Raw genomic sequence first — 25,000 nt, forward strand, 5'->3', positions numbered from 1 at the left:
ATGCCACCAGGAACAAACGAAAAAGTACAAGCACTGAAGACAAACAGCTCACAAAAGGCAGAACTCCGTTTAAAACAGCAAAACGGACTGGGGATCCTCGCGTCACTAAAAAGTGCTGCATGCTACGTAGATGTTTGCAGAACGATCGCAAGTTGTAATCACTGAAAGAAAACTCCAATCCAGATCTGATAGACGATGGTCGTGCAAGACTCACCAAGCACATGGAACACCCGACAGGATTGTTTGTTGTCTGGCACAGCAGGTGAACGAAAAATTGTTCCCCTCACTATTAAGTTCCAACCCAAGACCAATCTTGCCCAACAATTTGGGCAGCAGGCAAGCTCACCGAATGTCGGTCGTTTCGCCAACGAGTCGTTTCGCAAACCGTCAGTTCGCAAACGTGTTGGGTCGATTCGCAAACGTCCGATAGTCGTTTCGCAAACTTCTAAGGGCCGATTTACACGATACGATTTTGTTGCATGCGACAAGCTCACAACAGGCCTACGACATGATTTACGATTGTCGGCCCTAACATCGGGTTTGCTAATGGTGTTTCATTTCAAAATTCTCCAGCGTGAGAGTCACGCTTACACATTCTCAATTTGAGACCGTCATTATTCACGCTGGCAAAGTTTAAACCTAAATGTCGCTCTGTGAAACTGTAATGTAGGATTAATGTGAACTAAAACCCTAAGGGCCGATTTACACGGTACGACTGCCTTAATGTAGAATCGCGGACATAAAAGATCAAATGTGAACTCGAATGGGAATTCAAATTTCGCATCGTGAAATTAAAATGTCGCATCGTAGAACCCAAACTCGCGGACATAAAAGATCAAAGGTGAACTCGAATTTGAAAAGAAAATATATTATACAGACTACTGATTCTAAATTAAGATTCATATGTTAACTTCAATACTCCGCATGAAAAATGTCGCACAAAACAAACAAGAGCGGGGTCGTGGGCAAATTTAAAGCTACTTCAGCCGTGCAAATTGTTAGCAAGGAGAAAAAAATTGGTCACAAATGTTGCGCAGCTGCAAACTGTAATAACCGAAGTGAAAACCGACCCGATTTATCGTTTCACGCGTTTCCATCGGACGCACAACAACTGAAGAAGTGGGAAATTCGTATGAAAAGAGGTGATGCATTCTTTGCCACGGTAGGAAACAAGTTCTGTTGTTCTGAACACTCCTTACCGACGGATTTTAAACGGAGTCTGACTGGCCATAGACGAGACTTAAAACCGGGAAGCGTACCATCGGTCTTTCCTTGGACAAAAGTGGATGAAGGATCGCTTTGTAGGGCGAAAAGGTCGAAGTTGAGATGTGAGAAATCTGAAGGGATAACAAGAGCCGAGAGTGCTCATGAAAATAAAGAGCAGAAAGGGATTGCAGAAGCTTTCCGAAACGACTTTGTTGTTTTCGGCCCAACAACACTTGACAAGTGGATAGAAGAAATAAAGATGGAACATGGGAGGCTGCTTCAAGAATTACAAGAATTTAAAGCAAAGGAGAGGATTTCCAAGTTTGGTCTGGAAATCCTGCTAGGATCAGTTATTACACCGTCTGGAGAGGCACCCAAAACACCATTTTCTTTTTCAATAAAGAAACCACATTGCGTTACAGTGACTTGTTCGTGTCCCTGCTGATGCATCATTTCAATGTAACCATCTATCACTAGTTGTTCATTCTTTAAGCCATCTCTCATAGCCGATGACTGATAGTTGCTGCCATAGTTTAGGACTTCTTTGATTATTTTAGTGAGGGAAGTCCCTACCTTGTGAGAACATCCAACCCTGTAGCTCTTTGAAGCTGTAACTCTACCAAGCCTGTGATTGTACCATTCTTGGCAGGCAGACTGTCTTCTTGTTTGATACTCTATGTCTGCAATTTCATCTTCAGTTTTGAAAAGACCTTTTTTAATTCTTTCACAACGCTGGTGTATTTCATGGAGAGACACTGGGTGTTCTTTCACTGGCGAAATTATTCGAAAACCATTGTCCTCATTACGTTGTGTTTCCTCCCTTCCCTTAACTATTTCACTAACTTGTACTTCGCAACTTGAAATTGAAGGCGAAGAGTTAGAAGAGGTACACCTCTCCTTCTCTTGACGACTGTTCCAAACTCTTTTAGTTGCTTGGAGGTTTATGTACAGTTTCCGTTGCATACGCTTAAGTTTATTTTTAATGTTTATTTTTAATTTAATATTTATTGTAAGGCGCAGTTGAATATTTTTATAGAAACTGCGCGGTATAAATTTCAATTTATTAAGTTTGTTCTCTGAAACAAGTCTGATTGTGACGGCAGTTAGTCTGGCCTCTCTGTCAAGTAGATCGATCAGCGAATACAGGGGAAGCCCGCTCTGCCCGCCTGCTCTTCTATTTAGCGCATTATGCCATCCTTCAATGTCATTGTTCGTGCGAATCGGCTGCTGGTATACGCTCCATTCCTTGGGTGTGAAGATGGTGTTCTCTATCCATTGCCTTTTAATGTAATCAACTAGATCACGAAGGGGCTGTGTTTGGGCCTGAACACAGAGGAACACACTCTTCCACTAGCTCGAAGTTCATGTCCTTTGGGTTCTCGGGTCGCAGACTTTGGCGAAGGCGTTTAGCGGTCCTTGCTATGTACTCCGGTTTGGGAAGGGCTGGACAAGGAGCTTCTGTTAATTCATCCAACAGGACCTAAATACAAGATAAAAGAAAGCTTGTTTATATAGGAACTTAACCGAACCCTAATTGCTAATTAACCTGTTAAGGAACAATTCGTTATCAGAGAATTTGTTATCCAACTGTAAGGCGTATCTTTCTTACCTCATTCACTATTGCCGCAGCTGGCTTGAATTTGTCCTCCAGGGCCTTTTCTTTTACTTTAGTGACGATTTTCTTCGCGATCACAGCTCCAACCTCCGTTGCATGGTTTTGTGGATTCTTCCCCGCTTGGAATTTTCCGTCCCTCTCGGCTATCGACGCCTTACAAGCATTGCCCTTTGGACGGACAGTGCATTGCCAGTAAGTCGCGTAAGATCGCTTAGAATTTACATTGTTGGTGAACCCTAGGCTATCTACAAGCATTGTTTTCCGGCGCTTCGTTCCTTGTTCCATCAAATGGAAAGTTACTGGGGAGGCCTCGGGATGGGCAGAAACGTCATTGCTAAGGGATGGCTCACTTATTGATGACTCCGCGAGAAGGGGAGCTGTCTGTTGCCATGCATCTATAATAAGGAAACAGGAAAATTACTTGAAATGCATCATACGAAAGTGAAGGCCAAGTCAAATTATCAAACGTATGTTGCAACATACGCAACGCCAAGTCAAATTAAAATGCATCATACAAAAGTGGAAAAAAAAAACTGAATGACGAATACTTTTGATAATGCATCATACAAAAGTCAATGTTTGTAAGTCAAATTATAACAATGCAATGACATAATAAAATGGGATTGAAATTCCCGCGTCCAGAAAAAAACTAAATGACTTAGCACATATCAGTTTTCTCAACTAATTCGAATAACAAACAACAAAGTGGTCATACCTGTTTCAATCCCTGTTTCCTGATTTGCTGAAGTTGAGGCATTCGGAGTTGATGGTCGTGGGGACGATATCTCAAATGATGCCGGAATGTCAAAGTCATCTATCACCTGTTGCAGCCATCGCATAAGAGTGCTTCTTAACGTGAAGTTACTACTTCGGTACAGAAGATACAATAAAAGCTTTCCATTTCTACTGATGTTTCGATAACGAGACGCGAGAGTATTCCGAGTAAAATGAATACTATAATTGATCCTAACGGAACGAGATGAAATGAATGCCACCAAATTTACTGTCACAAACAACCGTTTGTCGAATTCAACAATCGAAGCAGAAGCAGTTGAGAAAAATAAAATCTAGACTCTCGGCTATAAGCCGAACCCATTTCTCCGAAAAATTTCTTTCGTCTGAATTTTTATTTCGGTCTGAATCTTCACTTGTATATGTAATCGCTTTACACGCAAGCTTTTATTGATTTAGCCTTGAACACAGTGAAGAGTACGCGTAATATATGAGGTTTGCGAAACGACTATCGGACGTTTGCGAATCGACCCAACACGTTTGCGAACTGACGGTTTGCGAAACGACTCGTTGGCGAAACGACCGGTTTCCAGCTCACCACAAGCCACCGAAGTTGGCATAAAGCAGTATAGCGCTTCACCTGAAGTTCGATCATGATGGACACAAACAAGAGCTGAAAAAACTTCATATGGTCAGACGACCAAATGTGATTGATCAGTTATCGGACATCAAAGTGCTGAACAGTACAAACCAAGGGATTTCGTCGTAAAAATGTTCACTCAGCAACGTCTTCTTCTTCTACAGAATAAAGTTCAAAAGCGATCCTGGTTGTTAATCACATGCTAGACCAATCCATAAATCGGATAAAGTGGATTGGCAAATTGATTGCCAGAACAATGAGTCATTTCGGTCTCGCTGAGTTCAAAGAAGCGACGGTCAAGAGAGTCACAACAGAAGGCTGAGCGAATGTCCACCGATCTAACCAATCAGAATGTAAACAATTGGCGTGACGTCGGATAGCACAAGGATAGCACAGTTTTTCCCTCTCGCTGAATTCTGATTGGTCAGTTTAAATTTCAGTAGCTCTCGCCGTATGCAAGGCAGTTTTGTCCATCCATGTCCCTTCTCGGCTTCCCTGTGTTTTGTTAGAGTTCTTCTATAGTTTTGAACAGTTATTTTGATATTTTAGTTAATTCTATGACCATTCGACCAGTGCTGAAATTGCCTAAAATTGCGTGACCTAGCCCCTTTAAGTTGTCTTTCTTGCCCTTTAGGCTCAACATCAGTCGAACTTTCAGGCATTCTTTGCGAATTATCGCTTTACAGACAACAACAACAACTTTTAGAAATCGAATTAGGAGCTGACAAAGGCGAGAACACACTGAGTTCGCGCAGGCGCAGTACTATCTCACCTCAGTGTGTCAGTGCGGTGACGGAACATTCTTGAACCCAGTGCTTACGCTGCTTCATGCGCAAAAGAGCTCTGGGCCCGGTTGTTCAAAAGCCGATTAACGCTAATCCGACATTAAAAATTAACCAAGGAGTTTATTTCTCTATTCCCAAATGCTGTTCCACGCTGATATTCGGCAAAACTTTACATTAGAAGAAGTCAATCCTGAACAACAAAAATAAGCAAAAGAAACTTTCACCAAAAAGTTGAAAACATGAAACAAAAGTTAACGCTAATCCTGGATTAAGTTAACCCGCTTTCGAACAACCAGGCCCTGGGGTCGAGATTGGGTGACGGAGTAGAATTGTTTATTCATTGTTGATTGGTTGCCATTCCCCACTACATCATGGTTGTTTCCCCAGAAGAAAAAGCTTAAGGAGGCTCGAAATAGTTTCTCCTTTTTTCAAACAAATAAACATATTCTGTCCTTAGATACAGTTAGGGCAATCATATCAAGACGAAATTTGGCCAGGGTATTAAGTACCTATCGTAGATTTCTCACATTATGTTTTTCTCCAAAATAATGTTACCATGGCAACGATATTAGGCATTTCTTTGAGCCTTAAAATCAACATATGTTGTCCTTTTTGAAGAAACGGGACGGTGAAATTTTCCCATTCAGCGTTACCAGATAATGTTAGAAATACTCTCTAAAATATTTAAAATTCAACAAAATCTGTAGGTCAGTTTTTCAGAAAAATAAGTTTTTTTGAATTGTGACTCTAATTTTTTTTTTCACCTACAGAATTTTTTTAAATTTTAAAGACAAACGGTTTAAATTAATCTAAGCTAACATGCAAAAAATGAAAAAAATTCACCGTCCAGAAGCAGAGATATAAACGAGTAAAGTTGCAAAATTAGGAAAAATTAGGGGGTTACAAGATCAGCATTTACGCATGCGTCACCCGCTCATTCGAGTCCGCGCGCGAGTGGAGCTACAGGTCAACACAAACGGATTTAAGCGACTATTAAACCGTTTAAGTAGAATTTTCGTAGTTTTCGTGAATAGGAGATGTCTATTTATATTCCATGTATATAGGAATTGGAGACAGGTAAGCGAAATTAGCGGTATTTGTTTATTTCTGGTGACCCATTTGAATCATGAGCTGACGCAAGCAGCTTACGAATTGCGTGTGTGGCTTACGCGCGCGCGCTCAGCTGAAAACCCTTTCGAGCCTCCTTAAGTAAGCATTTATATTGTTTTCGCACTGGATAGAATTTAAATCGCAATTGTTCGAGTACAACGTGTTTGTGGAACGTACATGTACAGTTAGTATTGAAGATTAAAAATGTCTTCCCCAGCGCCAGGGAAGGGGAAAAAGAAGCGAAAAAAAAAGGGACGAGGCGAAGCTGGCAGAGGACAAGATTTACCCACTCCTGGAAGACACAAAGTTGCAGGAAAACCTGTCGATGAAGAGGAAGTTGAAGTTGAAGGCGAAGAAAAGCCTGCTATAGGAGCAAGGTCAGTTCCTGAGCCTTCAAGCTCTACAACGGGTGAATATGACGAACTGCCAGAGATAGGACCAGAGAGACCGAGAGAGAACGAGACTACAGCTAACGAGAAAGTACAGGTAGGGGAAAGTGGCAAGACGCCCTCTAGTTCAACAGCAGTCCATCAGCCACAAGAGAAATCAAAACGAAAACAACAACGAGTTTCTGGTGCCAGCAAGTCATCTACGCCATCTCCTTCCTCTGGCACCAAGGTTAAGGGTAAGCTTTGCTGAAATGAAGATGAATATGTTCACAGTGGGGTTAAATTTACAGTTCGTAGATTGATGAGCATATTTGTATTGGTAACCAGTCAAGTCGCCCGAACGTCATCTCGCCCGAAGTCAAGTAGCCCGGAACCAGAGTCATGTTGCCCGAAATTCATAGTCATGTCGCCCGAAATTTTATCGAGTATATAAACTTGAAGAAAAGCAACAACTTAAGTAAATCGCAAGGAATAAATTCGTAAATTGTTGTGTCCGCTAACCTATGTGATACTCAAACTACTTAGCCTGTTTTAAGGAACGTATTAAACGCACGTTTCCTTTTCATTGAATTCCCTCCCGCATTAATGAAAGACATAAATGTGTTTGAGGAGATTCTAATCAGGGGAGCTCAGTACAAACTAGGAGGTGTAGTGCGATGTCACAACAACCACTTTACTTGTGCTGTTAACTACTTACATGAATGTGAACCTCAATAAAATGCTTGAAACGTTAACTTTTCAACGGTCTTATGCACAGTATTAACATTAAATACACATCCCATAAACAGGTAATCAAACGCGAGGGCAAATATTTTTGCTCTACTTTAAAAGGAATATCGCTAGGTTTGTATCTCAAGTATTAGGCATGTAATAAGTCTACCTGAATTTCAAGGAGCGGGTGTCAGTACGAAGATCCACACGTCCCCGCGTATAATAAGTATTCTATTATTTATTTATTTTTATCACAAACTTACCCTCAATTGGTATTTGAATTTGTTTTCAAGTTTTTGACTAGTTTTTTCATTTTCGTGTTTTACTTTAGGATTACTATCTCCGTGATATCAACGACAGCCAAACGAGGAACCTCAGTTTCACAGTATTACATTTCACTCTGACTAGTTTTTAAAATTTTCGGAATCTTTTTTAGTATTATGAAATTTCGGGCGGCATGACTCAAGATATCGGGCGACATGAATATGAATTTCGGGCAACATGACTCTGGTTTCGGGCGACATAACTTCGGGCGAGATGACTTTCGGGCGACTTGACCGTAAACCTTTGTATTGTTCTGGCAGTAAGATATCATACATACCTCTTGAACCAAGAGAGGATTTCTTGGTTTTGACATGGGCAGAAACTTGATTCTGATTACCTTGGGCTTTCAGTCCATTCTCAAACCGGGCTGGGCTGAAACTTTCAGCCTGGACTGAAGCAAGGCCGGGGATGAAATCTTCTCCATGTAATTCCCAATTTCATTTCAAGAGGATTAAGCCGGGCTGATTAATAGCAGCTCAAGCGTTGTGAATAGTAATAAGTTAAACGCAGTGCTAAATTAAAAACAATGTTTATGGCAGACATTTCAGGCCTAGCCCTTAGGTTGAGTTTTGTTAATCGCAGCCCCCACCTAACCTGTGGTAATTTCAGCCAGGCCGATATTTGTCATGTAATCACCCCCTTAGGCATGGGTCCCATGTTTGGAAGTCAAAAACTTCTATCTCACAGCTAGTCATAGCCTAATCTACTCAGAAGCTTTTTGGGCTTGCCACGTAATCTTCCTCCCCAATGAACGTCTGCTGAAACAAACAGCATATTTCTTTCCCCTTGTTCATAAAGATCAGCTGGAGATCACGCTGAACTTACGTTAGAGCCAATTTGCACTGGGTAATGGTTAAAAAGCCAATCATAAGCTGAACAGGCTCCTTTTGTGCAATATAACTATAACCGGTACTGTTGCATGTCACATATTGGGTGATTCCAGAAAAATATCCATACCTATACCACAGGCAGCTTTTTGGAATTTTGAGGGCGAGGGAGGTTTTTTGAACTAGAAATCCAAAGGCATGGGGGTACATATGATTGCAATTCTGAGTGCATGGGGGGTTGCTAGAGGGGACAGACAAGAGTGTCAAAGCACAAACAAACTGATGGCACTGCTGACTACCACAGAAAGCAAGGTACAAGATGTCGTAAAAAAAGTTGCTGTTATTCATCGTGGTGAACAGTACAATAATGATAAAGTATTCTCGTTTGTCTCATGATGTGGTCCCTTGTGATGTAGATCGCGGTTGACCTTGATAGGTGTTGGTACCCATGACGACGCTGGTGCGCCCTTTGTCCGCTGGGAGCACCATGATGGACTCGTCCTGTTTTAAGCGTTTAAGGGCATCTTGCAGTTCCTTTGTGATGTTGGGCTCTGGTGGTTCTTGCTAAAGTTCCAAGCAGACTTCCCGCAGGCCTAACCGAGTAAATGTGTTGTACAAACAAATCCATCTCTTTCTTCATGAAATACATTGTACTCTCTAACAGCTTCTTGCTGATAAGGATTTAAATCAATAACTCAACAGGGCTTGAAATTGCGACTGATACAGTTGCATTTGCGACCAATACGGTCGCATTTGCAACTTAATTCTTCTTATTTGTGACTAGAAAATGAGAGTAGTCGCAAATTGCGACTAGGTTTGCCTCGACTGATACATTCATTAAAGTCGCGTCTTATAATTTTGTTACAATCTGAAGGTTTACTGTAATTTACCTGGATGCATACATGCAACGATATTCCTTAAACAGCACTGCATTTTCAGCGGTTTCTTTAAACATGTATATTGCAGGCTCATGTTTTGTTTTGATTTAGATAGATAGATAGATACTTTATTAAAATACATTGCAGCTCATAGAGCTGAATTGCGTATTGTACATTCTGTAATAAAAATTACAAAAATTATAATATCTAAAATCTAATAATAATAATGATAAAATCTAGTAATACTAAAAATTATGATGATAGTATCTATAAAAACCTATTTGCCAGAGAGCATGAGGCCATAATAAAACTGTTGTTGGCTCTGTTGGTCTTACACCTCGCTTCGTTAAAAGTGCGTGTGTGCCTTAAATTACATTTTACACTCATGTAAGGATGGCAAAAGCTTCTTAAGTTTCGAGCCACGGTCATTACAAAATACTCTCCAAAGTGCTCCTACAAATATCATTGTCACTACGGTTGAGAGATTGACTAGCGTTAGTTTATGCTGATACTCAATGCCAGGGCAGATGATTTGCATCGCCCTCTTCTGAACACGCTCTAATTCTTGCATTAGATAGCCCAGCAGAGAGTAATGGAAGACAGGTGTGGCATAATCAATAACGGAACGCACACACGTGACGTAGAAAAGACAGAGATCGATCGTTCTGGGAAACTTGGGCTCTTTTAAGCTGGATAAGAAAATAGAACCTTTTGGCTGCCTTCTTAATCACTTCTTTGATATGCGCGTTCCAAGTTAGATCGCTTGAAATGGTTGACCCTAAGAGTTTAGCATTGCTAACAACCTTTATACGCTCTCCTCCGATAGCAACAGGAGGGAACTCTTAACTGATTGAGGCAAACGAAATACTAAGCTCTTTACATTAGCAGAAACCCATAAGGGTTGAAACGTGTAACGCACGTTCACAGCTTCTGAATATTCAGTGCGAACTGATTGGTTGAATGTTTCAGTGCTAAGTACCATATTTGGAAACCCCTCGCTGTTGTTGTTCCAAATATGGTACTTAGCAAATTGAATATTCGGGAGCTTGTTTCTCAGCACACAAGGGGCCGTTGCATGTTTCAACCCTTATGAGTTTCTGACATTAGTCAATATTTAATTTGACTCTGTAAGACTGTTCCTGTTGGACCATTCAGCTACTTCATCAGCTATGGTTTGTGCATTGCTGACTTGTCCTTTCCTAATTACCTCAGATGCTGTAGTGTCATCTACATATTTCCAAATTGAAGCGTTATTGATTGCTAGGTCGTTAATCATGATTAAAAACAACCATGGACCTAGTTTGCATGGTCCCTTGAGACACGCCGGAAGGAACTGTGCTCCACTCTGATACACATCCTTCAGTGAGATTGATTCTCTGCAAGCGACACGAGAGGAAATCTATAATCCTATTAATAATGCCAGGTGGAATGGAAAGCGTGCATAGTTTCCTCACTAAAATGCTATGGTCTATTAAATCAAACGAGACAGAGTTCTTGTAGTTGCACCGTTCCCATCAGTCCCTTGTGTCCACTCGTGAAGCATCTCAAGGAGGGCGAGCGTTGTTGACGAGTTTGGTATCGCACCAAACTGACTGGGGTCTAGCATACACAATACTGCTGGCTTCACATACTCAGTGACAACGAAGTCCTCTGCAAGCTTGGAAATGCAGGGAGTAAGTGATTTGCCATGCTTTACGATTTGTGCTTTGCCTTTTTGATGGCGTATTGCCCTGGTGCAAGAGACATGGCACGTATTGTCGTATTGAATGATTCAGTCCTTCAGGGTTCTTTGAATAATCACTGTTGTAACACCCCTGATACTTCAGGTGTAAAGCTTACCGGTAATATAATAGTGCCTTCCACTGCGACTGCTGCTGCTGAGGCAACTCAAGTGTACCAGCCGCTACTTCTTCTGCTGCTGTTAAGACAGCTGGTGTCTCAAAAACCACTGCCAATGATAAACAAGGTGGAGAAAAATTAACAACAAAGCTTGGTTCCAGGATGACTACTAATGGTAAATCTAAAGGTTCCATTGTGAAGTTTAACTGTTAACATTTGCAAACTTAGTAGTTGTTCCTAATTCTTTTCACAGATACATGTAGCAGCTAACGTACATTGTAGCCTTGGAAAGACAATCAGACTAATGTATGAAACTATTTAATACACATATAATACACTTTTTTTCCCCGTACAAGTTAGAACATGTATTATGGCTACATTGTAGCGTGTTTACCAAAATAATATATAAAAACATAACAGGAATTGTACACTGGAATTCAACAGGATGTACACACTTTGAATCTTTCAATCAATTTTAATACTCTGCAGAACCTCAAAATGTGGCAGCTGCCAATACCACTGCCTCTACTGTGCCTTCCACTGGGACTGCTGCTGCTGAGGCAGCTAGTGTACCAGCCACTACTTCTTCTGCTGCTTTTAAGACAGCTGGTGTCTCAAAAACCACTGCCAGTGATAAACAAGGTGGAGAAATATTAACAACAAAGCTTGGTTCCAGTATGACTACTAACGGTAAATGTAAAGGTTCCATTGTGAAGTTTCACTGTTAACATTTGCAAACTTAGTTGTTCCTAATTCTTTTCACAGATACATGTAGCAGCTAACATACATTGTAGCCTTGGAAAGACAATCAGACTAATGTATGAAACTATTTAATACACATATACACTTTTTTTTTTCCCTGTACAAGTTAGAACATGTATCATGGCTACATTGTACCATGTTTACCAAATAAAACATAACAGGAATTGTACACTGGAATTCAACAGGATGTACACACTTTGAATCTGTCAATCAATTTTAATACTCTGCAGAACCTCAAAATGTGGCAGCTGCCAATACCACTGCCTCTACTGTGCCTTCCACTGCGACTGCTGCTGCTGAGGCAGCTAGGGTACCACTAGCTACTTCTTCTGCTGCTGTTAAGACGGCTGGTGTCTCAAAAACCACTGCCAATGATAAACAAGGTGGAGAAAAATTAACAACAAAGCTTGGTTCCAGCTTGACTACTAACGGTAAATCTAAAGGTTCCATTGTGAAGTTTAACTGTTAACATTTGCAAACTTAGTTGTTCCTAATTCTTTTCACAGATACATGTAGCAGCTAACATACATTGTAGCCTTGGAAAGACAATCAGACTAATGTATGAAACTATTTAATACACATATACACTTTTTTTTTTCCCTGTACAAGTTAGAACATGTATCATGGCTACATTGTACCGTGTTTACCAAATAAAACATAACAGGAATTGTACACTGGAATTCAACAGGATGTACACACTTTGAATCTGTCAATCAATTTTAATACTCTGCAGAACCTCAAAATGTGGCAGCTGCCAATACCACTGCCTCTACTGTGCCTTCCACTGCGACTGCTGCTGCTGAGGCAGCTAGGGTACCACTAGCTACTTCTTCTGCTGCTGTTAAGACGGCTGGTGTCTCAAAAACCACTGCCAATGATAAACAAGGTGGAGAAAAATTAACAACAAAGCTTGGTTCCAGCTTGACTACTAACGGTAAATCTAAAGGTTCCATTGTGAAGTTTAACTGTTAACATTTGCAAACTTAGTTGTTCCTAATTCTTTTCACAGATACATGTAGCAGCTAACATACATTGTAACCTTGGAAAGACAATCAGACTAATGTATGAAACTATGTAATACATAAGAAACTTTTTTTTTCCCCGTAACCAACATTAACACACACAAAACAATAGTGCTCCTACAGTATACAGTGTAGCTAGAAGCTTTGTATTGCATATGCACCAAGTTTGTTATACACTGGTACTGTACAGTATTGAGCTTGCAGTGTCTGTGTGCATCCCAAAGTGATCCTGAAGTTGAGGAGTGTTTCTGGCTTCCTTGCAATGTTCTGACTCCATCAATGTTATTGACGGCCCATCTGTAATTATAAATGGTTGCAAGTCTGATTAATTTAAATAACTTCAAGAACATGGTACATGTACTTTAAAAAAACCACACCAAATCTGATTTTCAGTAAATTGGAACTTGAAAGTACCTTATCTCAAGTTAATTTTAATTAATTTGTTAATTACTGTATTAAGTTTCTTCCTCTCCAACACATAGCTCGTCAAACACAAGGAAATGGTGGACCACGTCCCCCTAAAAGACCAGACTATGGTACTGTAGGCCGCCCTATAAGGTTAAGGGCAAACTTCTTCCGCCTCAATATTTCATCACAACTATCAGATCTCTACCACTATGATGTGGAGATAACCCCAAACAAGTGTCCCGCATCAGTGAAAAGAGATGTTGTGAATGAAATCATAAGGAAGTACAAAGATACATTCCAAGGTCACCACCCTGCTTTTGATGGCAAGAAGAATTTGTATAGCAGAATCAAACTTCCTTCAGTGAGTGTATTGAGCTGAATAGTCTTTCTGCTGTGTAAAACTCCTGAAGTATAAGGGCCAGGAGATATTGCATGTACATGTGTATATTAGAGAGACAAATCCTTTTACATTTAAGAACTACTCCTATGAAGAGGCATCATTCATAAAGTAGTAAGTCCCATGATGAGGCAACTCAGTTCCCAGGAGGGAGCATTTCTCATAAAAGGGCACCCCCCATAAAGGCAACCCATAAGGGGGCATCTCCCAGAAAGGGGCACCTCCCATAAAGGGGTTCTTCCCATCAGTGCTTTTCTCATTAAGGGGAACTTCCCATAAATAGACACCTCCCATAAAGGGGCACCACCCATTTAGAGGCACTTCCAATATAGGGGAACTTTCTGTAAAGGGTCACCCTCCATTTACTTTTAGGGGGCACTAATCTCATAAAGAGACATTTCTGGGTAAACGATCACCTTCCATAAAGGGAGATCTCCAATAAAAGGTTACTTTCCGTAACATTGCATGTCAGATATAGGAGCACCCTGCAGAAAGAGGTACCTTGCATACTGGACTACCTCTGCTAACGTGTATGTCCATTATTAAGGGTTATGCCCTGCCCCCGTCCCCACCCCCATAAATATCACTAGTTAAATGAAAACCTTCGCAAGAAGACTGCATCACTTTGCAAAGGAAGCTAGTCCTGAGCACATCTACTTGACTAATAGAACTATGTTTTATAACTGAAAAATTAATGGTAGCACTATTATAATAATGTTTACTGATAGATTTGTGTTCAATGCTTGTTAAAATAGGTTGATTTGTTTTGACTGTTGAATAGGTTGAACTTAGTGTCAAGTTGCCTGGAGAGGATGGAGGAAAAGACAGGGAATTTAAGGTCACTAAATAATTTTAATGACTGCTTTATATGATTTTTATGGAAAAGTTGTAGGGAGGCAAGTTTAATTCAGTAAGACCTTTTTTAGGCAGTCATTTTCCAACAGAAAGAGTGGATGACAACTGCTCATAATTATGCAGGGGCTGTTTTCACCAAATCTTAGAGTATTTAATAGCTTGTTTGCATGTTGTATATTAAATAGTGATGTTCAATATCATTTTAGAGTGTAAATATTTAAAGTGCCTATTGAGTAAAAAATAATGCTGCTTATTTGAAAGGCTTTTCAACGAAAAGAAGAATGCTGTTTTCCTTTTTGGAATATCCTTTTTCGTTTTAGAGATATTCACATTTTTGTATTATGCAAATGAGAAAGTGATGACATCTTAAACAGTTCCACTTAAGCAATAACAAATACTGAATCAAGGGGCTAATGGCAAAGCCAGAATTCTAGCTTGAAGTAGCCGGTGACTTGCGCCGGTTGCCAGCTAATTTTGAAAACCCTGAATTAAAACAGGACCAGCAGCATAACTGTTGTCATGGCAATGGCACAATGGGTGTCATTTTGCTTCATTTGTGATGTACATTTCTGGTGCCAAGTTTAAAGAACACTGCTTTAATATTTTCAGAGATATTCCTGATTGAGTGTTATACTGTTTTAGTTGAACCAACTATGTCATCATCACTGGCTTTCCTCATTTGCATAATGCAAAAATGTAAATATCTCTTAAACAAAAAAAGATATTCCAAAATGGAAAACGCAATTCTTCTTTACTTTGAAAAGCCTTTCAAATAAGCCGCAATTATTTTTTACTTCAGGGGCACTTTAAGAACTCATACATGTAGCTTGTGCCCTTGGAATTTTCAGTGATCGCTCTTTTGATGCATAGATATTTTCCGAAAATGTTCAACCTGAACTTCTGGTTTTTCAGAGGGCTGGCTCAGAGTGAGACTCAGATCATGGGAAATCCAGTGCGCCATTACTTATTCAACTAGGAATCTATGCAAGTTGGTAGGTCCTTTACACAAAAGAAGGTTTTCAACATTATTTTTACTGTTTTTATAGGTTCAAATCCAGTTTGCAGCATCAGTTAGTCTCCTTGAATTAAATAACTTTCTGAGTGGTAAACAAAATGGAAAAGTGCCTCAAGATGCAGTCCAGGCATTAGATATTGTCATGCGGGAGATGCCATCATCCTATTACACACCTGTGGGGCGATCATTCTTCCCGTTTGATGGCCAAGGGAGACCCCTGGGTGAGGGGTGTGAAGTGCGGTTTGGTTTCTCTTCAAGTGTGAGACATTCTGATCATGAGTGGAAGGCTATGCTGGTAAACATTGATGGTAAGCAATATCAACAGTGATTTTTTACAAGAACAGGTACATTGCTGGCCAGGCTGTCCTGATTAAGGGCCACAGCAAGGGTATGCTCACATACAAATTAAAGACAATTGCATTGACAATAGTTACTCTTTAAAAAAAGACACTTGGACGGTGTAGAATCATACTATCCTACCCTTATGTCCCTAATACATGTATAAGATGTGTTTTCAACTAGCAAACCTCTCTAAATGTAATGACTTTCACTTTAACAGCATCATAATTCAAAAATTAGTGCCAGCCCTGAAGGTTGATTCAAGATAATATTCAAGGAAATGCTTGTGCTCAATTAAGCTTTCATCATACTTTCATTTGCATGGTTATATCAACTCAATGACATCTGCACGTGTATGAACTTTAGACTGTGTGACATTGAATACTTTTGTAGATCACTCATCAAAAAGTTGAAAAAAATATGTTTGCATTTTTGATAGACAGTATAATTTGAGGTTTTAATTGGTATATCTGCCCAGGGGACATAACGTCAGCTTATGTCTGCAATTAAACTTCATCGAATATCCAATAGTCATCATTTTCTTGGTTATTTCATTTCAGTCTCTGCAAAAGGTTTTTACAAGGAGCAACACGTCATAGACTTCCTATGTGAAACTCTTGGACGATATGTAACACCTCAAAGTCTTGACGACCGTAATTTTCGGCTGGACAAACAAAGACTTGAGAAGGCCATACGTGGTAAGAGTGCATAAGATCTTAGTTGCACGGTACAACGTAAATTTAAATCATAATAAATGCAAAATTGGTCACAGACATGAGCATGTAATTACACAGTATTTTCATAAGCCATTTGTTAATGTTTTACACATTTTCTTTTATGTGTTTAAGGACATTCGCCAGTATTGTATTGCGCATCCCTACTGCGCATAATTTCACTTGTGATTAGCGCGTGCGCGCATTAAAAAAATGGCGGCTCTTTCTTTACGGCTAGACCTTGCTATAGAGGTAAATCGTCATTTTCTCGAAAACGAGTACGGTGACTTATCATTTTTTCTGTTGTGTTGAATTAAGTAATAAATTTCTCTATGTGAAATAAATATGGGGTGATTCTCAGTGTTGAGCAAGAAACAATCGTCGGAAATGTGAATTTAGCAAGCAATCGTGACTATAATCATGGTGCTATTATAAGGATTTATGTAGTATAAACAAGCTGCTGTTGCTCCTAAACGAACATGGGGACCCCTCATTTTTATTTCCAAATTTAAGTTCCTACAATATCGACAATCAGTAGGCAAAGTTTGACAAATATCTCAGTGCAGGTGCTATTTCAGTGGAATGACCTTAATATTTACTTCGTGAATTCTGTGTTTCCTTTTTTTTTTTTACTGGGTTGCCTATGGCAAACCCAGTCGAGGTCTGCGTGATAATGTGATATGGGAGAAGTTTTTTAGTATTGCTCTGTAAGCAGGAAGGGTTCACAGGCCTGTTGGAAGCGTGCTTGAGTTTCAACAAAATGAGCCCCAAAATCAGTGAAAACTTGTGACGCTGATGAATAAAAAAGTAGCTGCTATTTCCAAAATGATGGAATTACCTGGTGATAAATAACGTCGTACGCGTCTTGGAGAGTAAATTTTGACTTTGCATAAACAAGAGTTGGGCGATTGTGATCTTTGTTTTGACTTCGCTCATTTCATTGTCAAACTTAATAACACTTGACAGAAAAAGATACTTACAAAAACCCGGTATCTTGCCATCATTTGACGCAGATGCTTCACTGTTTGGCGAGTAAACATGCTGCGGTAACTTAATCACGGCGCCCGCTGAATTCCGGCCATGTCACTTTCGATTTTGCAATTTACTTGAACGAAGCAAAAATCTCCCAAAATGTTTTTCGCTGATCGTAACTTTTTATATTCTATATTCACGGTTCAAAATTAATGTTGTTTTCATGTCGTAAATATTTTATTGTCGATCGACCGTCCCGGAAACTTCCTTCTGCTCTTTCTAAAAACTGTGTATGAATAGTTATTTGCTGTTTCATCAATATTTGTTTTGCATAAAGCAAGCTAACAGAATCTGTACCTTGCTGAGTTCGCATTTGTTAGCGTTAATAGTATTTTCGGTCAGATGCTTCTGTTTTTATGAGGGGGTTATTGTTTTGGTCTCCCATCCTGACACTAACCCTGCCCGGCAGGGATTAACTTCAGTGAACTTTAGTATTACAAAGCTGTCAGATGCTCAGATGGCACACTTGTGGTGAAAAGAAGTTGTTTGGGAACTTGAAAATTATCAACATGTCAACCCCGAAGCCAATGTTTCTCGCTTCTCTTTTATTTGTTATTCATCAGAGACTGGAATGCTGTATTTCAATACCACACAATTCAGTGCCTTCTGATTTTCTGTAGAACGTGCCCATTTGTTTAAAATGGTGGATAATGCTGTCTGCCGGATAAATCACTATCCATTGTAATTTGTTTGTCAACCCTAATCCACATGATAGCGATTTTTCTGGCAGATAGCGTTTTCCATTTTTGAACAACGTGTGTCGGTGGCCGTTATTTTCCATTCCACTGAAGTCAACAAAAAAGTGACAGCAGACAGAAACTGAATTTGCTGAACAGGACTAACTCTACATGTAAAGATCTAATACTCAGATTATATACCAGTGCTGAAAAAATGATGAATATACACCTTTGGGCTGCAGGACTTTGTAAAACTTTAGTAAGGTCCTTTGAGACATATTTCAATTTGGAGTTGGAAGACATGAGTTTTTTAAAGGGGCGTGACCATTGTTTATGGTCTGTGTAGGAGAAATTCAACAAATACCCAAGTTTTTTTTATCCTTAAGGAATTCGTATACAAACGACTCATGTAGCCTCTATTAAGAGAAAGTACACCGTGTGGGGAGTATCAAGTGTTTCTGCAGAAAAGCTACAGTTTGATGTTGAGGATGGAGTAACTGGTCGCAAATTTAAAACAACTGTTGCAGAGTATTTTAAGGATACATACAAGTTGCATTTAAGGTATTGTGCCGTTACTTTTGTAACTGGTGAATTGCGATAGTAAGTTGCGAGTTGTAGTAGGAGATCAAATTACTTTTAATTAAACCAGTTTATTGAAAAGAAACAGATGAATTACAATTAAATTACAAATTACAAAATAAGCGATATACTCGATCGTGCATATGCGGCTTAATTGACGATTTAAGTACTTGAATTCGAACAATTGAACAATTTTAAAGGAACAATATATACCTCGAATAGAATTCGACTAATGTCAGTAACAAGTTTCGCATACACGCGACTCTTGTTTTGACTTTGCTGTTTCTGTTAGTTGTATGCCAGTAGTTCGCGAAGTTTTTGCAGAAAGTTCCTATACTCGGAGAATTTCAAAGCGAAACGTTGATCCGCAGTGCGTAGAAACGTAAGTTAAGTCTTAGAATACGTCGCTGTGAAACTCTGAAGCAAAAGGTCAGGGATTCAAACCTAATGGTTACACGTTGCGATCGCTACAGAAAATGTTGAAACTAGTTTATATATCTTATACATATATTTGTAAAGACAAAAGAAGTACTGGTCTGAAAACAAATAAAAGACAACAAACAACACTCTCTCAATTTCAGATATCCTCACCTACCCTGCCTACAAGTTGGCCAAAAAAGGGACCGTTACCTGCCACTAGAAGTGTGTACCATCATTCCTTGTCAAAAGAGACATTTGACAGAGCAACAGACGGCAAAGATGATCAGAAGTACTGCTCGCCCTGCCCCTGAACGACAGCAGAACATTCAGTCTTGGGTATGTTTGATAATTCAATTCACCCAAGCCTCTTATCGCAGTTCTCTGGAGGGAAACCATAACTACCCTGTATATAACTTGACTGTTCATGCACAAAAAAGTCTTGTAAATTATAAATAAACTGGGTGGCAAGATTTTGAACACACTTACCCGTTTACACCCGCTAATGTTTGTTCCATGTTTTTGGACACAACAAAATATAAAATGTAGCGATTATAGCCGACAAAATATTTGAAAGATAGTTAAGTGCTGACAAGACATGTATATGTGAAAAATCGTACATTTGAGCAACAGTTTTTTGCGTAACTCAAAAATATACAAAGTTAGTTGTCTTTGGATTTTACATTTATCTCTCCTCATAGATGAAATAATTAGCTCTTATTAACCGAGCAGGAGGTCTGTATTGGAGAATCTTGACCGACCGAATTCACGAATTTGATTGGCTGAAATCGATAGTGAAAGCGGTCTAGATTTTCCCATCTAGACCGGCATCTAGACCGGTTACATTTTGCGGTGAAAAAGTTGAAAACTAAAGCAAAAATATTGACTATTTTCTTCTAGCAATTTTTCTTTATGGAAGTGCCAAAGAACCTGATGAAAAAAAAAGTATAGAGGACGAGCAAGCTTTGGCAGAATTAAGTTCGGCTCATCGCCGTTCACAAGCCTTATGTCAGCTAGTGCAAACCAGTTACATTAAACGAATTAAATTTTTCTTGTTTGCGACGTAATAAACATCTTATTAACCGAGCTTCGTCGGTCTGTATGAGAGAATCTTGACCTCGATCGTGTGTACAGACCTCACTGCGTTAGTTCCCAGTCCTTGTGAGACACAGCCATATAATAACAGGTACCAATAGCGAACTACCGTAAAATCCCACATGAAAGCCCTGGGCTTATATACCGGTAACTTAAGAAGGGGTTTTTGGTAGGCCTATAAACAGGGTGGGGGAGGGGTATATGTTGGGGTTATGGAAGCGGAATAAAAAAATGTTTGGGAACGACTTGATAAAACGTATCTGATAAACAAATTAAAGCTAACATACCATAACATTTAGAGCTATTACCCTAAATTACCATATTATTACCCAACCTCGTTCCCAGGGTCTCTCTTCTCTGCCTCCATTGTCGTTGAGAGAAGACCCTGGTTCACGCTGGTCACGTAGCACTCGTCGACAAACATTTTTCCACTAGGGTAGTGTTTTCGTTATATTTTGATCCCGCAACCGCACCTGGGCGAAAAAATATTCGTTTAACAAGGCATTTCTAAAATAAAAAGGTCAAAAGAGCTGATGTTATATTCCCACAGGAGATGAATTCTTACAAAAGCGGTCAAACTAAAAGCAAGAGCTTTTGTGATCGACAAGACGACTTCAATGTCGAGCGGCGATTGACGTTCGCTTTAAAAAAAAATAATTTCGTTAGTAGCCAAAGTTGCTTCTTCAGAACAAACACTAACATAAAAGAATACACCAAACACCACGTTTGCTTGATAAAAATGTCTCTTTTATTTTACTGCGACTAAAAATATACACGCTATTAAAGCGCGGTGCAGTGGTAAAAAAAATCTTAACGACATCGACAATTTACACGAAGTTGTTGAAATATAAATATCATAAGTCAAACTGTCAACTCGCTGTACAAGATTGCGACCTTAGCAATCACGTTGTTTAACTTTCGAAAGAAAAACGAAAATCAAAGAACAAAATGAAATACCTGCACATGCTAATACAGTTTGATTTGATGGATTTGAGGTCGATATGTGACTCGAGAACTTAAATAACAACACACCGGCTGATCGCTGAACATGTTTGTTTTCCATGGATAACCGTTTCGCTTGTTTTCTTGCTCGACAAAATCTTCTTTCCTTTAAAATTGTCGCAAACTATTAGCATTCTTCGTTGATCCGGATCTTCACACGGATGAAAACTTGAATAACGTGAGGATATTTTCTGTGGCGTCTGATCGATTTGACCACAACTTTTTTTCTTTCACATCGGGTTCCATATGTGTAGTACATAAAATACTGCTGTCAAACGTTTTGTCAATGGTTATCTGGCCACAAAATCAATTGCGTGCTGATTCCCTTCTTTGCAATGTCAACAAAGCCTACATTGCCACCCATCCCCTAACACACATTTCGCCAACCTCCCAGATTCTGGGAGACACGTGACCAGCGTGAACCAGGGTCTTCTCTCAACGACAATGGAGGCAGAGAAGAGAGACCCTGGGAACGAGGTTGATTATTACCTTATTAGCCTATAACCTTTGATTAAAAATTTTGATGTTTGTAAAGGAATGCACTTATACATGGATTAGATGGGCTTATATCGGCGGGGGCTTATATCCAGAATCATATCTTTGTTAGCAAATAGAAGGGCTTATATCAGGGGGGCTTATAATCGGGGATGCTTTAACGTGGGATTTTACGGTATTTGTGTTCCTTTTACTGTTGAATGGGAGTTACAGGTATAGTGGAATGGCTGCTATTTTGTGTAGTGTCCTTCAAATATTTTTACAATATTCCTAAAGACTGAATCCTTCGGGAAAAGAAGGGACATTAAGAGCGTCATCCTTGAACTTATACTTATAGTCATATTGTACTCAAAAATCTTGTTACATGCAGTCTTTTCTAAACATTTGTTTCCATTCAGTTGAACCGGTAACTGAATGTACAAACAAAGGTACATAGGTACTAATATGACAATGAGTGATAACATTCTTAAACGTTAGTTTTATCTCGCACTCTAGGCCCAGGAGATGATGAGAGTTAGTAGTAAGTACTTAAATGAGGAGTTTAAGACTTCAGTCAGCACTGACATGGTCAAAGTGGATGGTCGAGTCCTTCCCGCACCTAAGCTCAACCTTGGTCCTCAAGACCAGCCACTGGTTCCACGCGATGGTGCGTGGGACATACGAAACAAATCACTCCACAAGGGAGCTCGCATTCAAACTTGGGCTTTAGCTTGTTTTGAGACTTCCCGTTGCTGTAATGAAGGTCACCTGCGAAAGTTTTGTCAGCAAATGGCGTCTGTGTCCAGTGGAGAGGGAATGAGAATGACAGAGGAGCCCACTGTTGTGAGATATGCGAGGGATAAAAATGACGTAAGAATTCTGTTTCCGTAAAGTGTTATATAGTTTGTACAAAGGTGTTCAGTGGCTTTTGTCAAAGTCAATTCGACACGCTAAGAATGCCAAAAAACACTTCGGAAATTAAATTAGCAGCCCCTTTTCAAACGTAACGTTCTGAAAAAAAAAAAAGCGAGATATAACCGAAACTAGGCAAAAACAACAACAAATAAATGGCAGTGCCTGCCCTCGAGAAGGCAAAATACTGAGGGAAGCCATGAAAAGGGTCCTCCAACATCGCTGACTGTACATTTGAGATAACTGTGCACTCGCCCTTTCAAGTCATAAGTGGCTTGTCAGAGTATTGACGACCAACCAGTGCTGAAAGATTGAAGGGTCATTTAAACATAATTTTACTTCTTTATATGATTAGGTGCAAGGACTCTTTTGCAAATGGGAAGCAGACCTTCCCGAACTACAGCTTATCATGGCTGTTTTGCCAGAGAAATCTAAAGATCTTTACTCGGAGATTAAACGAGTTGGTGACAATGTGATTGGAATTCCAACCCAGTGCGTTCTGTCAACAATCGTGCAACAAGCGAAACATCAAGTCTGCACCAATATCTCTTTGAAGATTAACTCCAAACTAGGTGGCATCAATCAGGTTATTGATCCGTCGGAGAAGTCACCCGTGTTTAGAGAACCTGTCATCATCTTTGGTGCTGATGTAACACACCCTTCTCCCACTGAAAATGGGATTCCATCTATCGCTGCTGTTGTGGCCAGTATGGATGCAAATGCAACCAAATACTGCGCACGGGTTCGAGCGCAGAGACACGAGAGGTCAGGAGGTGCTCAGGAAATTATTAAAGATCTGGCAGTCATGGTGAAAGAGCTTCTTATCGAGTTCTACAAAGCCAACGGGAAACTAAAGCCGTCCAAGATCGTTTTCTTCCGTGATGGAGTCAGCGAGGGTCAGTTTGATCAAGTACTGGTTCATGAAGTACGTGCTGTTCAGGAGGCCTGTATGATGCTGGAAAAGGAATATCGCCCAAAAATCACATTTCTTGTAGTTCAGAAGCGGCACCACACAAGACTATTCTGTGAAGACAAACGAGATGCCTCAGGCAAAGCTCAGAATGTACCTGCAGGCACCACTGTGGACAGTGGTATAACACACCCATATGAGTTTGACTTTTATCTGTGCAGCCACTTTGGAATCCAGGTAATTTGATGCTGTCTAACATTTGGGAAAGTTTTTTTGCTACTTTATTTCAGTGAGAAACTCCAAGTTGCCTTACACTGGATTGTGATGAACAAGTTACTTCTTATTTGAGAAAAAAATATTGTAAAAAAGCATATTGCATGTAAACCGTGGAGTTCAACCAGTCTCAGGGTACGTTCATTTTGAAGATTTGGATCAGTAGGATTTGTAATCCAGGATCACTAAAATCATGGTGTATCAAATGAACTGGTGAATCCACTCTGAAAAATTATTCGTTGGTTCCTTTGATGCACCATGATCCGAGTTTTTATTATTTATTACAATTTAAAGGCAGACTTACAAAACAAAACAAAACAAAAAAAGCCATAAGGATAATTTGTAAAAGAGTTGCGTGACCCCATATAAAAACAAATTACCTCATAAAATTATAATAATTACAATAATCTCGCTAAAACTGTAATAGTATTTACAATTTTTGTTACAAATTTAATAACGTTAGCTTTAAACTTGTCAACGCTGTATGCCGAACGGACCTCAAGAGGCAAACTGTTCCATTCATCCACAATCCTATAAAAGTTATCTTGGATCACAGGTCCTGATCTCGATCCAACCTCATTCCCAGGCTCTCTCATCTCACCGACTCCTGGAGCAAGAGAGACCCTAGGAACGAGGCTGATCTTGATCATCCAAAAGGGAGTCATCTTAAACCTTGCTTGTAAGGACCCCTGGCGCTCTTTTATCAACCAATCATTCGTTACGTCTCAGTCTGCTTGCCTGCCTGCCTGCCTGCCTGCCTGCCTACTTGCTAGGCTGTCTGTCTGTCTGTCTGTCTCTTTATCTGTCGCCTCTATACACACCCCACCTGCTTGTCTGTTTAGAAGCAGTCAATCAGGTCATTTCCTCGTTTCCTTGGTTATGAACTTATTTTCACCTGACCATGCTGCTTATAGGTGATAGAAATGTTCTTGATTTTTTTCAACTTTTCAGATAAATCCCCTCTCCTCCCACAGCCCTTCCCGTCTTATCATTTTTGTTAAAGTGCACCTAACCCCAAAATATTTTTTCCGCTAAAATGAATCTTTGCAACTGTTCGAAATG

General features: G+C 39.8%; 1 protein-coding gene across 4 annotated transcripts in view; it reads left to right on the forward strand.

Annotated features, from left to right (window-relative positions):
* Window positions 1-5,416: 5,416 nt before the first annotated feature.
* The window catches only part of LOC138000455 (protein argonaute-2-like), a 21,782-nt gene continuing 2,198 nt past the window's right edge, over window positions 5,417-25,000 (forward strand). Inside the window, exons 1-12 of one of the 4 annotated variants that reach the window (XM_068846892.1) lie at window positions 5,418-6,713; window positions 11,546-11,746; window positions 12,049-12,249; window positions 12,552-12,752; window positions 13,323-13,609; window positions 14,427-14,483; window positions 15,547-15,823; window positions 16,415-16,552; window positions 18,663-18,837; window positions 19,437-19,611; window positions 22,360-22,713; window positions 23,111-23,902. In XM_068846892.1, the coding sequence (XP_068702993.1) occupies window positions 6,293-6,713; window positions 11,546-11,746; window positions 12,049-12,249; window positions 12,552-12,752; window positions 13,323-13,609; window positions 14,427-14,483; window positions 15,547-15,823; window positions 16,415-16,552; window positions 18,663-18,837; window positions 19,437-19,611; window positions 22,360-22,713; window positions 23,111-23,902 (3,279 nt within the window). In that variant the 5' untranslated portion in view covers window positions 5,418-6,292. Of the gene's footprint in view, window positions 6,714-9,380; window positions 11,232-11,545; window positions 11,747-12,048; window positions 12,250-12,551; window positions 12,753-13,322; window positions 13,610-14,426; window positions 14,484-15,546; window positions 15,824-16,414; window positions 16,553-18,662; window positions 18,838-19,436; window positions 19,612-22,359; window positions 22,714-23,110; window positions 23,903-25,000 lie in introns of those variants that run through there. The other 3 variants (XM_068846894.1, XM_068846893.1, XM_068846895.1) reach the window with 3 other exon arrangements.

The sequence above is a fragment of the Montipora foliosa genome, chromosome 4 (genome assembly GCF_036669935.1).
Source record: "Montipora foliosa isolate CH-2021 chromosome 4, ASM3666993v2, whole genome shotgun sequence".
Classification (NCBI taxonomy): Eukaryota; Metazoa; Cnidaria; class Anthozoa; order Scleractinia; family Acroporidae; genus Montipora; species Montipora foliosa.